The sequence below is a fragment of the Neofelis nebulosa genome, chromosome 12 (genome assembly GCF_028018385.1).
Source record: "Neofelis nebulosa isolate mNeoNeb1 chromosome 12, mNeoNeb1.pri, whole genome shotgun sequence".
Lineage (NCBI taxonomy): Eukaryota > Metazoa > Chordata > Mammalia > Carnivora > Felidae > Neofelis > Neofelis nebulosa.
Genome location: NC_080793.1, coordinates 83,143,329 through 83,158,494, shown reverse-complemented (window position 1 = coordinate 83,158,494; position 15,166 = coordinate 83,143,329). Strand labels below are relative to the sequence as shown.

At 38.2% G+C, this 15,166-nt stretch overlaps 1 protein-coding gene and 1 long non-coding RNA gene across 4 annotated transcripts in view; one reads left to right on the top strand and one right to left on the bottom strand.

Moving 5' to 3' along the window:
• The window catches only part of LOC131492094 (uncharacterized), a 57,493-nt gene extending 52,083 nt beyond the window's left edge, over positions 1–5,410 (top strand). Inside the window, exon 5 of the long non-coding RNA XR_009251846.1 lies at positions 4,201–5,410. This is a non-coding gene — a long non-coding RNA (uncharacterized LOC131492094). The remainder of the gene's footprint in view (positions 1–4,200) is intronic.
• PTAR1 (protein prenyltransferase alpha subunit repeat containing 1) overlaps positions 1–15,166 on the bottom strand; it is a 50,844-nt gene that overhangs the window by 23,297 nt on the left and 12,381 nt on the right. For all 3 annotated transcript variants that reach the window (XM_058695740.1, XM_058695742.1, XM_058695741.1), the window contains exon 3: positions 7,980–8,046. In XM_058695740.1, coding sequence (XP_058551723.1) covers positions 7,980–8,046 — 67 coding nt within the window. The remainder of the gene's footprint in view (positions 1–7,979; positions 8,047–15,166) is intronic.

Here is a 15,166-nt window from a genome sequence, read left to right as displayed (position 1 = left end):
AATTTAATCCCATGAAGACCAGAGCCCAGATCGTATACCTCACCTATTTAGATGAATTTAGTTCCTAATTACCACAATACATTTTCTTTCCAACAGCGATGTGCTCTTTCTACATTTTTATTTGATAAGAGAAACAATTTCCCTTTTAATGAAAATACTGAACAGTGATAACAAATATTTATATTTTATAACCATTTAGGTCAGGCATTTCAGAATATAATTTGAAGTGACACTGAGGTTTATGGATGCTTTAAAAAATGGATTTGCTATTTTGCTTTCATTGTACAGGAAGTCTATGTACTTCTGTATTAGTACAGAATACTCCTGTATTAGTCACTGAAAGACTAATGCAACAGCAAATTACTTTTGCAGTCCTATGTCCTCTTTCTTCTGAAATCAGTAATGTTTCGTTCATACAGTAAGTCAGCATACCTATAGTGTAAAAGGAGGCAAAATATTTTCCTATATAATTTTAACTTCTTTGTAACACAGTGTTTCTCAATGTAAGGTCCTTAACTACAGCATCACCATCATCTGAAACTTATGAGAAATGCAGATTCTCAGATCTCATCGCAGACCCACTGATTCAAAAGCCAGTGACAAAGCACTGTGTTTAGACAAGCCTTCTAGGTGATGCACCAAACTCTATGGTATAGAATTTACTGTAGGCAGCCTTATTTCCATTGACTAAATTTTAAACCTCACCTTATTTACAACTGCCTACATAGACTGTCATATATGTCTATGAGGAAATAATCAAAATTTTCTTCAGAAAAGAGCAGTCACTTTATATCTGAATCTTTACAAAGTTTGTAAAATTAGGGGTGCTCCCTTAATTTATTTTGAACAACATATATGGTAAGCTATATCAGCCTGAAATAACCTCAACCAATATTATATATGGATGCTTTAAAAGATCACCAGATAGGTGCGTCTCGGTGGCTCAGTCGGTTAACCATCTGATTTGGGCTCATAATCTCATGGTTTGTGAGTTTGAGCCGGGCATTGGGTTCTGTGCTGACAGCTCAGAGCCTGGAGCCTGCTTCAGATTCCGTGTCTTCCTCTCTCTCTGCCCCTCTCCCGCTCACACTCTCTCTCTCTCGCTCTCTCAAAAATAAACATTAAAAAAAATAAATAAAATATCACCAAATAGAATCATAAGAAAGCAAGCAAAATTTAAATAACAATTTAATAAACATTCCTGGGGACAGGACTGAACACTGTAGGCATTAAATACTGTCATAAAATTTTAAAGATCACTTGAAAAAGAAATACAGTAATTGATTAAGGTATAGCTATCACAGAACCAAGACATAATCATAAAAGAAAATCAACTGCTCAAAAGCATTCAAGTAGGAATCTATCTTGAGAAAAATTTTAGTCACACATGGATTCATAAAGTGCTATATCTCAAACAAGCTAGATACATGTAAACTTGATGTGCTCTGGAAAACTGCTGAGTAAGTTGAAAAAATAGCTCTCATGATGACAAAGTCACTGATGTCCATAAACCACAAAAAAATTGAATTAAATTGTTTGATGAAATGTAAGAATATGATGAATTAATAAGTTAAAATACTTTACATAACATGCTATTTTAAAGGTATGTGACTAAATTTAAAAATTATCAGAGTATGACATTTGCTTATCTCATGCACATAGTTTAAGATTACATATTGATATTAGCCTAAAAAGTTTTTTTTAGACTTTTCTTATTGAGGAAATGGAGTACTGCCTTAAATTTGAGGTGGCTTTATTTTCAGGCATATTGAATAAGCTGGGCTTTGAGATTCATCCTAAAAGCCTTACGTGATACACTGCTAACAGAGGACGAAGGAAGAAAACAAAGGTCAAATAAATGTGGGGACAAGTACCTTGGAAAGGAAAAGGCTACCTGTGTGGTTTTATTAAGAGCAGGGGGTGATGGGAACAGTGCTGTGCTACACGCACAACCTTACTGGGATGAAATTAAGCGAGGGCTTTTATATTTCTACAAAGTTTATCTCATTTAAGTTTTTCTGTCTTCTCTCCATCTCTAGTTATTAGTTATGGTTTCTCTCTGCTGTCACTTGATTTAATTTGTAGGAAACCAGGGGCCGTGTATCTTGTCCATGGCTAAGTCTTCACTGGTTAGCTCGGTGCATGGCACACAGTAATGAGTGAATAAACAAATGCCATCTTTTTTTTTATTGTATATCTTTATTCTGTCTGAAATAACCATAATGATGATAATAAAAATCATCCTCATAAAAACTACCATTTACTGTACACTTTCCCTGAATCAAGCACTGTGTTAAGTGACTTACATATATTATCTAATTTAATCCTCAAAACAATCCTGTATTATGTAGAACCATATGAAATTGCCGATACCCAATTGTTTTGGGGTTTTTTAGGGGGTTTGTCTTTATTATTTTTTAAAAAAACATTTTTTTGGGGCGCCTGGGTGGCGCAGTCGGTTAAGCGTCCGACTTCAGCCAGGTCACGATCTCGCGGTCCGTGAGTTCGAGCCCCGCGTCAGGCTCTGGGCTGATGGCTCGGAGCCTGGAGCCTGTTTCCGGTTCTGTGTCTCCCTCTCTCTCTGCCCCTCCCCCGTTCATGCTATGTCTCTCTCTGTCCCAAAAATAAATAAAAAACGTTGAAAAAAAAAAATTTAAAAAAAAAAAATAAAAAAAAAAAAAATAAAAAAACATTTTTTTAACTTTATTTATTTTGAGAGAGAGAGAGAGAGAGAGAGAGAGAGAGAGAGAGAGAGAGAGAATCCCAAGCAGGCTCAGCACTGTTAGCACAGAGCCTGATGTGGGGCTCGAACTCACAAACTGCGAGATCATGACCTGAGCCAAAATCAAGAGTTGGACGCTTAACCAACTGAGCCACCCAGGCAGTTTCTTTTTTTTTTAAGAATTTATTTCTTAATTTTATTTCTTTTTTTAAATAAACTTTTGGGACACCTGGCTGGGTAGAGCATGTGACTCTTGATTTCATGGTTATAAGTTCAAGCCCCATGTTGGGTGTAGAGATCACTTAGAAAAAAAAGTCTTAAATAAATTTTCAATCTTACAATTTTTTTAAATTTACAGAAAAGTCCTAAGGATAGTACAGAGAATTCTTGTATACCCTGTACCCAGTTTCCTTTATTAATATATTATAGTACATTTGTCATAACTGATGAACCACCATCAGTAAATTACTATTGGAAGTCCATACTTTATTGAGAATTCCTTCATTTTTACCAAATGTCCTTTATCTAGTCCAGCACCCTGGCCAGAACATCACATTACGTTTGGTTATGTCTCCTCAGGCTCCTCAGATAAACCTTGACAGTCTTTATAAGCCCTAATGAGGTATTTTGTATGAAACTTTTCTTACGGTTAGACCAGGGTTTTGAGGAGGAAGCGACCACAAAGTGCCATCTTTATCGCATCATTTCCCAGGGCACAAAACATCATGACTTGTCCCAGCTGATGCTGACCTTGATGACCTCGGTAAGATGGTACATGTTGGGTTTCTCCACTGTGCTTTTTGGAAAGAAATTCCACTTAAGGAGTAGGGGAGTTGTACTCCAGCTCCCTGAGGGGATCGCCTGGATAAATTACTTGGAATCCTTCCATACGGGAGATCTGTCTACTTTTTGCTTGCTTAGTCAATTATTTATGTCACTGAGTCACTATGAACACCCATTTTACACTTCAGGGTACAATCCAGGGGTATGTTATTGCTCAGGTGTTCAAGCTTTGGCTATAGAAACCCCTGACATATTCCCATCATTTTCCTCTTTGAGCACTTCCTTACTTTCTGGCTCTTTGAGATATTCCACACTCATCTTATATATTTCCTGCCCTGCTCTTAGAATGAGACATTTCTTCAAGAAGCCTGTTTCCTTTTTTTAGAGAAGGGTGTTAGAAACCAGGATCTGGATGCTTAAGTTTAATCGTTTTTGATTTATAAAAACAATTCCATACGGCACAACCTACTATCATCTCAATTTTACAGAAGAGACAACTGAAGCTAGGGGAAAATTGGTAACTTAGACTCAAGGTCTTGGAACTCAGATTGGAAGCAAACATCTAATCTGCATAAAATAAAATCCCCAGTTTAACTCAATAGGCTATGAGTAAAGGACACGATCACGGGAACTTGGTGTCAGCTATTTTGTTATTTATCTTTGCTCAAAGATGTTCTGCTTATTACTCTATGTAGGTTCACGGAATGATGGAAAAAATAGGACACTGTTATGAAGTCAAGCTCCTTCATGAAGTACTTTGCTGAATTTCAAAGCAAAAAAAGTACCATTCATTTTTTTTCTGCAACTGGCTGGATTTTTAAACTATATCCATCACTCACTGTAATCACAGGAAATCAGCTCAAAAACTTATTCTTGCGTTTTTTTCCCCCCCTGAGGCCACAATACCTATAAAATGAAATGCTGATGTATTAATACCATGTTTTAGCGGTTTCTAACATACAGTCAAAATCACTCAATGCTTCCCAGAGTTACTGCACAAGAAATACACCAACAATTAAACAGAGTGTTAAGTATTTGATCTGCAAGAGACCTTACAAGGTTAGATCAATTTACTTTCCAAAGCTGGTTGTTTTTGCAGAAAATGTACTCATGATCCTATGTCTTTATGTCAGCCTTACTGATACAAATTAAGACTTACTAGAACACACACCCACAAATGGACTTTTTTTTAAAGAATAAAGGTTTCCTTTTTATTCCTTTAGCACAAAACTTCTCTGATCATCTTACTAGAATAACTTTCAAAAGTGATTGCTGTGAATATCATTGAAGTCACATTTATGGAGCGAATTTCCCAAAAACCAGACCATGCAAAAATCGAAAACAGCTTGAAAAGAATCATAAAAAAATTACCTAGCTCAAATCTTTTATTTCACAGATATAGAAACTAAAACTGTTGTGAAGTTAACAGTGTTTGCCTCTAAAGTCAACTGCTAGTTAATTAATGAAAAAGGACCAAGATCCATGTATGTTAAGACCAGGTTCTTTCTCCTGAACTGAACTTCCCTATAAAATATACAATAAATTATATATGTGTGTGTGTACATGTCTATGTACGTGTGTATGTTTGTACACTGTGCTAGTAACAATCTTTTCTGGTTGAAGGATTTGCAAGTCCTCTGTGATAATGATGAACTGAGAGCACGAGGGAAAACGGTACTCCCACTTCTCTATTACCTTCATTTCTTTTTCACTCAATTTAATTATTTTCAGTGCCAGGCTGATTATGTGCCAGGCACTAGAGTACTCGATGGTAGGGAAAGAAAGGGGGGGAAAAAAAAAGACGTGGTCCCTATCCATAAGAAAGCTCTCAGTTGTGAGTTTATAGCTCCTTCCTAGAAGTCTCCCTTACGGATTCCTCATCACGCAGTCTAGGACAGCAGTGCCCAACAGAAATATGTGAGTCACCAATGTGAGCCCTGTATGTAATTTCAGCTTTTCTAACAGCTACCTTACAAACAAGTATAAAGCAATGTATTTTATTTAACTCAATATGCCCCAAATATAATTTCAACATGTAATTCAATCTAAAAATTACTAACAAGATATTTTACCTTTGGGGGTACTGAGTCTTTGGAATCTGATGCGTAGTTTACACTTACAGCACATGTCAACTGAGATGAGTCGCCTTTCAAGGGCCACACGTGGCTTGTGGCCACTATACTGGATTGTGCAGCACTAGAAACCTGTAGTGTCCCAGTGCTTTCTACGCCGGTTCTTTCCTCTACCCACACCCACTCCTTTGGGTGCCTCAAACAGTCTCAGGGCCTTAAATACCACCACCCATTTTCTAGTGACTCCCATATTTACATCTGGCTTCGAACTCCTGCCTGAACTTCAGATTCATACACAAGTACAAGGACACAAATCTAATGTGTCCCACGCTGAACTCCTCACTTCCACCCAGCAACCCCACCTGGATCCGCTCCTCCTCCAGGCAGCCCCATTTCAGTAAAGGGCAACTCCATCCTTTCCATTCCTCAAGCCAAAAACCAGACACAAGCTTGACCTTCTTTCTCTTTCCCGCATCGAATTCATCATCTGTGTCTTTAAAATTGGTTTATTAAATACAAAGCTTATACAGTTCAATAAAATACAGTGAGAATCTCACCTTTTCCATTTCTAAATTCTACCTCCAATCACAGCATCTCTCACCTAACCGCATCTCATCTTTTACCGCAACCACTGCCTAAGTTCCCAACCACCCCCGTGCACTCCTATAGTCTACTTTCCACAGGAGCTAGTTTCTAAAGTGAGATACTGTCCCTCTTCAGCTTCCAGGACTTTCTATCTCCCCCTGAGTAAGAGTCCAAGTTCCTACCACAGCTTAGGAAGATCTACAAAAGCCCCGTGAGATCGGCTCCCTTACACTCCGGCCTCCTCTCCTATTACTCTCTCCCTCATTCCCGCTGTGCCAGCCGCGCGGGCTGCCTTGCTGTCTCAGTGCACCAAGGAGCACTTTGGGCACCACCGCCAGCTTTCCCACTTGCTGCTGTTCCCTCTTCTTGGAATGCTCATACCCCAGAACTCACAGATTGATCCCCATCTTCATGGCAGTCTTTGCTGCCCCCTACTTAAAACTGCAATACTAGTATTCCCATCCTCCTCCTGGCCTTCCCCTTTCCCGTCCCACTGTTTCACCGCAGGATTTAACCACCATTTGATCTAACGTATATTTTATTTAGTAAATGTCTTTATTTCCTTTCTTCCCCTATTAGAATAAAAATTCCACAAGGACAGGGTTTTGTTTATTTTGTTCGTGGTTCTAGTCCCAGTGCCGAGAACTTAGCATACAGCGATCAATAAATACTTGATAAATCAACAAATGTTGTCAACTATTGTGTGGATTAAATGAGGTAACGAGTAAAGTTATAGTATGTCCCTTTAATATAGTAGCCACTCATAAACAAAGCATTGTGGTGCTTTCTAGAAAAGAAAATCAGAATTCTAAGATTATGTAAATTTTAAAGCCTGTATCTCATTCTATACTTTTCTTACTCCTTACTCTAAATACCTGAATATTAATTATTCAACAATTTAAAAAGACAAATAGAAGTTAACTAAATTTTAAAAAATCAGTGACACATACAAAACTAGGTATTGTAGAACACTAACTCAGAATGTAACCCTGCTTACCCAGAAGATTAAATAAATTGTTTAAGTCATCTTTAAAGATAAAGAGCTATAATCTATGGTCTCTCCTATGGGAAAATTTAAAATGTATTCACAATGTTCAACAGGACTTCACTTTTATCTTTAACTTGTATCCTGCTTTCCTCTAAGAGAATTTGTATCAGTCAAAGAGACCACCATTTTTTAAAAAACCATACATATTATGTAACTGAAAAATTTCAGTGAAAAAAAAAAACAAAACAGGAACCTGGTCTGCACTTCGATATTTCCATAAAGTATTTTGTGTTTAAAGCTAAAATAACCAGATGAAAGAACTAAGATACTAATCAATGTACGTGATCCCTTCCCCAAATCCCAAGTGCCAGAGACGTGAAGTGATCTGCCCATAGAGGTCACAATATTAGTAACTAAACAGAGACTAAAAGGTCATGGCCTTGAATCCTCATCCTACATACTTCCCACTGTACTTCACAAATACATAACCAATGTCTTACAAACCAACCAATTACACTGGTTGCATCTACTCTTCTAAAAAGGAAGGAAAATAAAAGCATGTATCCAATGGCATACTCTAATTCAACATGATAATTTATATTTCAGACAGGAAAGTTTATGGAGCAAAGACAAAAACATACAAGGAGGAGCCAAGTTTAAGTCAGAACTGTCCATGGAGGTGATATAAAGAACAGGTAGAAGGCATAAGCATAAAATGCAATAGATACATGGTTTATATTTCATTTTTCAAAAAGCTAACAACTCATGGGGCTTAGAGGTCTTCAGAAATTTGGACAAGTTCATTTGATCACTGGTGAGAAAGACATACCTTACGTTCCATGCAGTGGTGAAGTCTGGGTTTAGAAGCAGCAGGGTGCATGTGACATCTATCAGTTCTAAAATAAAGAGAAGTCACATTAAAAAGAGTCCTACCCTTTGAGGCGTGGCTTCTCTTTCTTTTAAGGCCCCGTATATTTGTGTCTCCTGTTATCCTTATGTATATGCCATGTCATAGTAATTTGAATGGTAAACACCTTGCTCTAAGCTGCCGGAAGTATGAAGATATCCTCAAGATTTTTTTCTACTTTATGATAAATGTAACAATCTTTTAAAAGCTGACAAACAACTTCACAATACAACGTACCTACAAAGAATATGCAAATTAATCTCCTCATTCTTATAGTAGTTTTTGGCACTAATGTAATACTGACCAAGGAAAAGAAATATGATTTCTATACCATTATTCTTTTAATTCCACAAATATTTCAGTAGTTGACTATGTGCAATTTTTCAAAAGGGGAAAAAAACCTACTCATGATCATTTAACACAATTCATTCACATTCCTTTGCAAAGATTATCTTTTGTCATACACATTTTTACATAGTCATAGCAATGACAAATGCACAATTTTGTTCTCTTTCTTCATTCAGTATTATTTCATATGCATTCTCCAATACTGCTACAGTATGCATTTTTAACAGCTGCATAAGAAGCTCTTAGTGTAATATACTATCATTTATCTTTATCTTAGGTTGTTTCCTGTTTGCTTTTAATATTATAGTTAACATTACTATAAACACACTTTTTGTCTCCTAGCTTATTTTCTTAGGACATATTTCCAGGAGTTGAACTACTAGGTCAAACAATGTAAATACCAGTATGGCTCCTACTAAGCATTTCCAAACTGTCCTTCAAATGAATTGTATCTATTCACATTGCCAAGAATAACAAGTGTGTACTTATGTCCCTGTAACTCTAACTGAGGTAACTGTATTTAAAAAATAAATGTAGCAGATACAAAATTATTCTGTTTCTGTTTTATCTTACAACTTTAATTTACAATTATTAATATAAACATTTTTTTCATTTTTGTTTGGTATTTTCTATTTTCATTTTTTAACAGCCCATTCATATTCATTAGCTATGTAGTGATCATGATATTGACAGAACTCGCATATATTCAAATAAGCTCCAAAAGCTTGTTTAATAGAACAAAATCATTAATATATTTAGACGTATTGTCTTCCTTTTATTAAAACTGAAAAGAGAAGTTTAGGATTAAGATGATCAATGCAGAGACATGAAATTAAGATAACCTCTACCAAGCTCATATTAAACACTAAGTAAAGCAAAATAATAAAAATAATTATAATTTTTTAGCAATAGTGTATACCAGGCACCATAGTAACTCTTTTATTTACATGATTTCATTGAGTTCTCAGGATTATGGTTCAAGATATTCTTATTCTGCTTCATAGATAGGGAAACTGATATAAGTTTAAATAATTTGCCTCTGGACACCCAGTCAGTATGTGGCAAAGTCAGCATCTGACTTGTCTTTAATAACTCAATTATACTGCAATTAAAATATGCGTCTATAATAAATAATTGGGACACAAAAGAACATGTACAAATGTATTTCTATAGGCATTTAAAAATATTCTAAATGAACAGGGGTGCCTGGGTGGCTCAGTCGGTTGAGTGTCTGAATTCAGCTCGGGTCATGATCTCGCGGTCCATGAGTTCAAGCCCCACGTGGGGCTCTGTGCTGACGGCTCAGAGCCTGGAGCCTGCTTTGGATTCTGTGTCTCCCTCTCTCTGCTCCTCCCCCACTCATGCTCGCTCTCTCTCTCTCTCTCTCTCTCTCTGTCAAAAAAATAAACTTAAAAAAAATAATGGCATGACCTAAAAGTTATAAATAAATAAAAAAAAATATTCTATATGAACAAAAAAATTACTTCATTCTCAAGCATCTTAAAAAATTAACATTTTTTGTGAGACTATGATTTCATTACTATGACATTCAGTAAATAAGAAACAAAAGGTATCATTAGCATACATTTTTTGTCCTCTATCTTCATGACAAGTCATTATATGCATAAACACAATTACGTCTATAAAGAATACTATGTGGTGCCTGGGTGGCTCAGTCAGTTAAGCATCTGACTCTTGATTTCAGCTTAGGTCATGATCTCACCGTTCATGGGTTCGAGCCCTGCATCAGGCTCCACACTGACACTGCCAGGCCTGCTTGGGAGTCTCTCTTTCCCTCTCTCTTTGCCCCTACCCTGCTCACGTGTGTGCTAAGTACATAAATAAACTTGAAAAAAAGAGAATAATCTCATTAATCTCTATTCTTTTACCTTTAGAAGCTTTTGGCACTAATTTAATATTTACCAAGAAAAACAGCTGTAACTTTCTATACTATTATTTGATTAATTCCACAAATATTCCAAATATTGATAATGTGCATATATTAAAGTGGGCCCTCAGGACTAACAGAAGGGATATAATGATAAGTAAGACCTGATCTTGCCTTTTAGAAGGCTACCCTTTAGTTGGAGAGAACATACAATTACAGAAGACAAAAGGAAATGATTACGAAGCAGAAACACATACCATATTTTGGGGACCACCAAAGCAGTTGAAAGTAATTCTTACTGGAGTACCCAGGGAAGGCTATAAGTGAATAAAGTGGTAACGAGCACTGCAGACCGGAAAACCAGTATGAGCGAGGATAAAGAGGCATGGTTGTTCACACAGGGTGCTCGCCAGGAGACTGCTGGGGAAATGTACCAGAAAACTAGAACCTGGTCAGAAACAAGAACCCACAATCTCCTTGTCAGCTTGCCCTTGTACTACTTGCCCTTCCTGTGTTACACTCCACCTGAAGTAAACCCCTCCATTCTCTAAACACACCTCCTATCTGCCTGCCCTCTCTGGACAATTCAGATTTACCAGCCTGCTCTTCTCTGCCAGAAATGTCCTCCTATATCTAAATATCAAAACAAAACAAAATTTTACTCTTAAAGTCTCTCCTGACCTATTTACCTAGACACAATCTTCCTTTTTTTGGAAAAAAAAAAAAAAGTTTATTTTTGAGAGTGGGGAAGGGGCACAGAGAAAGGGAGATAGAGAATCCCAGTAATCTTTTATTTCTATGTTCTGTGTGTTATCTTACTTTGTTACCAATATTGTATAAATAATCTCTTCTTGATGAGACTGTAAATTTTCTTGGAGGAAGGTCCTGTCTAATAACACCTTCAGATTACTCCTTCACTCAACAAAGATGAGAAAAGTATGGCCCCATCAAAAGAAGTACCATGTCTACCCCCAGCACAGAGGAGTGGTAAGGCCTTACAGCCATACCGCCTGGGTTTGAATCCCAGCTTCTCCACTTAATTGCCAATATAACTTAGTATCTTCGACCTTCCGTCTCCTTACCTGTGAAATAAGGATGATGAGAACATCAATCTCTGTTGTGAGCCAATGAGATTCATCCCATTTCTCCACAGTTACTTGATACACAGTGAGTGTTCAACCAAACCAAATACTTGTTCAATGGAACAGCATTACTACTTACCACCCAAGAAATGAATACTTTCAACATCAACTAATCAAAGAAATCAGAAATGAGTTCTTACAGTGAAACTACCTAAATTTCTAAACTTATAAAACTTATTAAAAAAAATCCAATTGTTAAGTAGCTATATGGAAATGCTTGTGCATGATGGGACAAGATTCCAAAATTTCAAGTCTACCATTTTTCAAAATCCATTATACTACCTAGGTAAACTGGTACTTAGTCTTTTGGCTTTCCCTTTTGGCATTAAAATGTGTGTGACCAACAGTAGTCACCATTTATTTGTACAGCTGACCCTTGAACAACACAGGTTTGTACCACACAGGTCTATTTATATGCCAATATTTTTTGATAAATACAGTACAGCACGGTAAATGTGTATGTTCTCTTCCTTATGATTTTGTTAACATTTTCTTTTCTCCAGCTTACTTTATTGTAAGAATATGGTATATTAAACACATAACACACAAAATACATGTTGACTGTTTATGTTATCACTAAGGCTTCCGGTCAACAGTAGACTATTACTAGTTAAGTCTTTGGGGAGTCAAAAGTTATATGCAGATTTCCGATGTACTAGGCGGGGTGACTCCACTGCCCCTAATCCCTGCACTGCTGAAGAGTCAACTACACTTTAACACAGCTCTCCTTCCACACTCATAATTGAAGACAAGTTCATCCTCCATTACAGAGATACTTCTATACAGCAGCACAAGGCAGAAGCCAGTAAACATAGAACATATGTAAGTTGCCGCTTTTCATTTTGTGGCTGTGTGGAAAGGAGAGCTAATCAGAGTCAGGCTTCCTCTAGGAAAGGGGCTCGCCCTAGCAAGGCAACAGCAGCTACTGGACTCACAGCCCAGCCCTACCACTTACTGGGTCACTTAATCTGTCTGAGCCTCTGTGTCCTCCTCCTCGTATGTAAAATGGAGCTCTTAACAGTACTACCTCATGGGGTGTTAAACGATTCACACTCACGAAGTGTTAGGACAGTACCTGACACGCAGTAAGCACTCAATGATAATTCCGGTTTCAAAGCCTGTATCTCCTAGCCCAGTTCCACAAACTATAGTGGGACTGGATGCCACCAGAGGGAGGAAAACAATCTCCCAAGCTGTCTCAGCGGTGACTGCTCAACAGAAGGTGATTTCTCAACTTGTAAAAATCTCCGGTCAACAGCCTCAACCATCAGTGGTGCCTGGTGACACGCAAGAGCCACAAGCCCTTTTCCCCTCCTCTGTGACACACTGCCAACTCCTCCAGACTCAAGACTCAAGTTCAGATAGGACCTCCGTCAGGAAGTATTCCAGTTAGATCCAAGAGGTTAAGAGTGAAGTAAAATGTCAGAAATGGGAAAGGGTCAAAGAAGGAGAAGTAACCAGCTTAGAAATATTGGACATAATTAAAGAATCATTCCTGAATTACATGTATATTTCCGTTCTTCTTCCCCTCTGGTTCTGGATAAACCAGAGAAAGGAAACTCATGTTTCTTGAGAGCCTACTACAGGCCAGGCACTGTGCTGGCTGCTTTATACACACTGGCTCAGGCAATCCTCTCAACACCCTCTGACACCTTTTACAATTCCCTTTTTTTGGTGAGGAAATAGGAAGAGGTTAAATAATCTGCCTAAAGTCACTGCCAAGTGACTTCAGCATGCTGACAAATGGAGTCTAAATACAGATGTTTTCCTGCAAAGCAGATGCTCTTTCTTAATCGAGCACACTGTCTACAATACTTTGTCCCCTTCAAGTCAGGACTAAACCAAGATTTAAAGATAAACATGTATAATCAATAGTTAACAGGAACTATTTTACTTCTACATTTCATCAACTATATACCGTATTCTTTTTTTTTTTTTTTTTTTAATTTTAAAGAGAGAGAGAAGGAAGAGGAAAGAGGAGGAGGAGGAGACAGGCAGAAGGGGAGAGAATCTTAAGCAGGCTCCATGCTGAGCTCCAATGTGGAGCTTGATCCCACGAACCTGGGATCATGACCTGAGCCATAGTCAGACATCCAACCAACTGGGCCACCCAGGTGCCCCATATACCATATTCTTTGTTACCCAGCAGATGTGAACTACTGATATCCCCATGGTCTCTTGAAATCACCCAAGATCTCTCTCCAAATACCAGAACATATATGAGCAAATGAATGTTCCTTTGTTACACACACTCTGATACATGTCTAACTCAACATCACATCACAACACAAGGAGAAAATGAATCGGGACATACTATACACAGAAAAATAGCTAAATTTCAACTGTGACAAGGAGAGGACAAAGGGATGCTACAGAAAAGTCAGAGAAAAATCAATATTCTTTCTGTCACAATGGCATTCCAGAAATGGCCCCAAGCCAGGAGTCACCTGGGAATGGTCGCTGCAATGGACAACTGTCTCCGACAGAGATATGTTTTCATGCATCTAGAAATAAATCCAAGGCCAACTAGGTGGGCTAATCTCTTCCTCCAAAATACCTTCAGGTTACTACAAGAAGAGACACTTGAGATAAAGCTATGTGGTAAACACCAGAAAGGCTCTGTTATTACAGAATACAATCAGTGAATCGATAGCCAGACTGAGCTAAAACCTCTCGCTTACCAAACTCTTGTTACTTATTTGACAAATGTCTGTTGAACACACAATGGTGTTGAGTATATAAAGACAGACAAGCCATAATCCCTCTTTCTTACAAACTCACAATCTACCTGGGGAAAATGTTTTTAAATAATCAACGACAATGAAGTGTGATAAGTGCTACTATGCAAGCAGTCCGAATAAAGACCCCCAGGGGAGTGCACAGAAGTAATTACCACGTCCTGGAGCAGTCAAACAGCCTTCACAAGTGTGTGCTGTGTGTGGGTGTGTGTTCGCACCACAACAACGGTGACAACATAAGACATGAGCTGGCCTCAGCAAAGGCATGGAAATAAGGCAATGGTGCACAGCAGAGTCCGAGAATGGAACAGTGTCTGTTGTGGCTGGAAGGTATGTCAAATGGCTGCAAATTCTAATGCTTCTAGGGTTTGAGTGAATGTCAAAAAAAAGAGCAAAGCAAACCTGATGATAAGGAGCAGTCGACACTCTGCCTCCGTGTCTGATGGACAGGAGGAGGCTGCAGCAAACTGGAACAGGCTGAGTCAGTCACGAGAAAGCAGAGGCTATGAGCCCCGGCCAATTGTTGCTGTGCAGAAACTTATGTACCTGCTTTTTCAAGTGAAAACAAATCCAGATTTCTATCTTAACTTTAAAAGTTCATCTTGAATTTAAACGTTTATCCAACAGATGAAAAATAGTTGAAAAAAACATCCTATAGGTGGAAACAAAATCTATCTGCGGGCTGGCCTCAGCCTGGGGGCTGCAAACCTACACCCTCCGATGCTGGATGTAAAGCAGAGGAAAAAGGCAGGGGATGGAGGCTGGGGACAGATTGTGAATGCCCTTGAACACCACACCACGGAGTTTGAACTCCACCTTGGCACCCGTAGGTGCCATGAAAGAAGATGCACAGATCTGTACTTCAGACAAGCATCCCTCAAACCGTGTCTCTAAGAAGTGCTGCTGGGAAGTATGGTTTGAAACAACTGGCTAGTGGCGTCATGAACATGGATTATAGAAGAAGGGACTGAACACAGGGTAGACCAGCTATGA